The 1,448-nt window shown below is 71.3% G+C and overlaps 1 protein-coding gene across 1 annotated transcript in view; it reads right to left on the reverse strand.

Moving 5' to 3' along the window:
- The window catches only part of SHC2 (SHC adaptor protein 2), a 29,141-nt gene extending 28,897 nt beyond the window's left edge, over positions 1-244 (reverse strand). The window contains exon 1 of the mRNA XM_049639435.1: positions 2-244. Coding sequence (XP_049495392.1) covers positions 2-210 — 209 coding nt within the window. The 5' untranslated portion in view covers positions 211-244. The remainder of the gene's footprint in view (position 1) is intronic.
- Positions 245-1,448: the final 1,204 nt, after the last annotated feature.

The following is a 1,448-nucleotide window of genomic DNA, read 5'->3' on the forward strand; positions in this document are numbered from 1 at the left end:
GGCCGGGCCGGCCGGCTCGGGCTGGGAGTCGGCGGCCCCCGCGCCCCCGGCCGCCCGCGCTGCCGCGGGGCCCCGGCCCAGGAAGCCCGCGGGGGCAGCGAACTTCCACTGCGGCATGCGCGGCAGCAGCGCGCAGAAGGTGGTGGGCGCCTCGGGCTCCGGGGGCGCGGGGGGCGCGGGGGGCGTGCGCCCGCCCGGACCCTGCGTCATGGCCGCGGTCGCCCGACCGAGCCCGACCGGGCGCTGCGCCTGGCGCGGAGGAGGCCCTCCCCTCCGTCCCGCTCCCTCCCGCTCCCTCCCCGCCCCCGGCCCGGTGATGTCATCCGCCCGGCCCAGCGCGCAGCCGCGGGGGGCTGCGCCCCTGGGACCCGGGCCCTGGGCGTCCCGGCGCCTGCGGGGAGGCTGGGGAAACTGAGGCCCACAGAGGGCACGGACCCTGCCTGGGATCCGCCAACCAGCGAGGGAGCGATGTTTCCAACCCAAGACCCGGACAGCGACCCCAGCGTGGCCCCTCCACCCGTTGTCCAAATTCCTAGAAGGACCGAGGTGGGAGAGACTTGGAAATCACTTGTCTTCTCCCGGTTTTGACCAATGGGAAAACTGAGGCCTGCAGAGGGGTGGGGACGCGGTCCGAGGAGAGAGCCCCAAACCCTAACCCCAACCGCTGTTCCAGCTGCAAAGTACTTGAAAATCACGCCCTGCCCTGTGTCCTGATGGGGAAGCTGAGACCCAGAGAGGGGCACGCAGCGGCCGCTCGTAGTCGGAAGTGTGAATTGGGCCGGCTGGGTCTGGGAGGGGGGACTCAGGACGAAGCCGAGGCCCCCCTTCTGCCGCTTGCCCGTGGGCTTCACTTTCCAAGGCTGTAAGCCGGGGACGCGGGGCTGGAGGGTCACGGGCTCCTCCTCCATTTCTGGGGAGCTCTGTCCCGCAGCGACCCAGCTGAACTCGTGGGCCTCAGCCTCGCAGGCGGGCCCGCCCTTCGGTCCCCAACCTCTCTGTCCCCCACCCAGACCTGAAAGGGTGATTCTTTCTGTACTGGGGATCAGGGATGCCACGGTCACCCCAGGCCTCCTGGCCTCTCTTGACAGACCTTCCTTCCCCTCCCCCGGCTGGGGTGGGGCTGACTGCCGGGAAACAATGGGAGGGGGCCGGGGCGCGCGCGCAGGTGGAGGAGGGGTGAGGCTGTCTGGAGCCCGATCAATAAATCAGAGAAATGAGATCACAGACTGGCGGTCGCCGCGGAGCTCGTGGAGGAGGAGGCGAAGCGGAGGAGGGACGCGCAGCCGATTGGCCGGCGTTGGGGTGGGGGTCGGGGATGCTGCCCCAAGCCTGTGTGTCTCACGCTGGGACGCTCTTGTGCAGGGTCCGGATGAGCCCCCATAGAGCGGGCGTGGCCTCTGGGTCTGCTGGTGGACCCGGGGGGGGGGGGGGGGGGGGGGGGGGGGGGG

The sequence above is a fragment of the Panthera uncia genome, chromosome A2 (assembly GCF_023721935.1).
Source record: "Panthera uncia isolate 11264 chromosome A2, Puncia_PCG_1.0, whole genome shotgun sequence".
Lineage (NCBI taxonomy): Eukaryota > Metazoa > Chordata > Mammalia > Carnivora > Felidae > Panthera > Panthera uncia.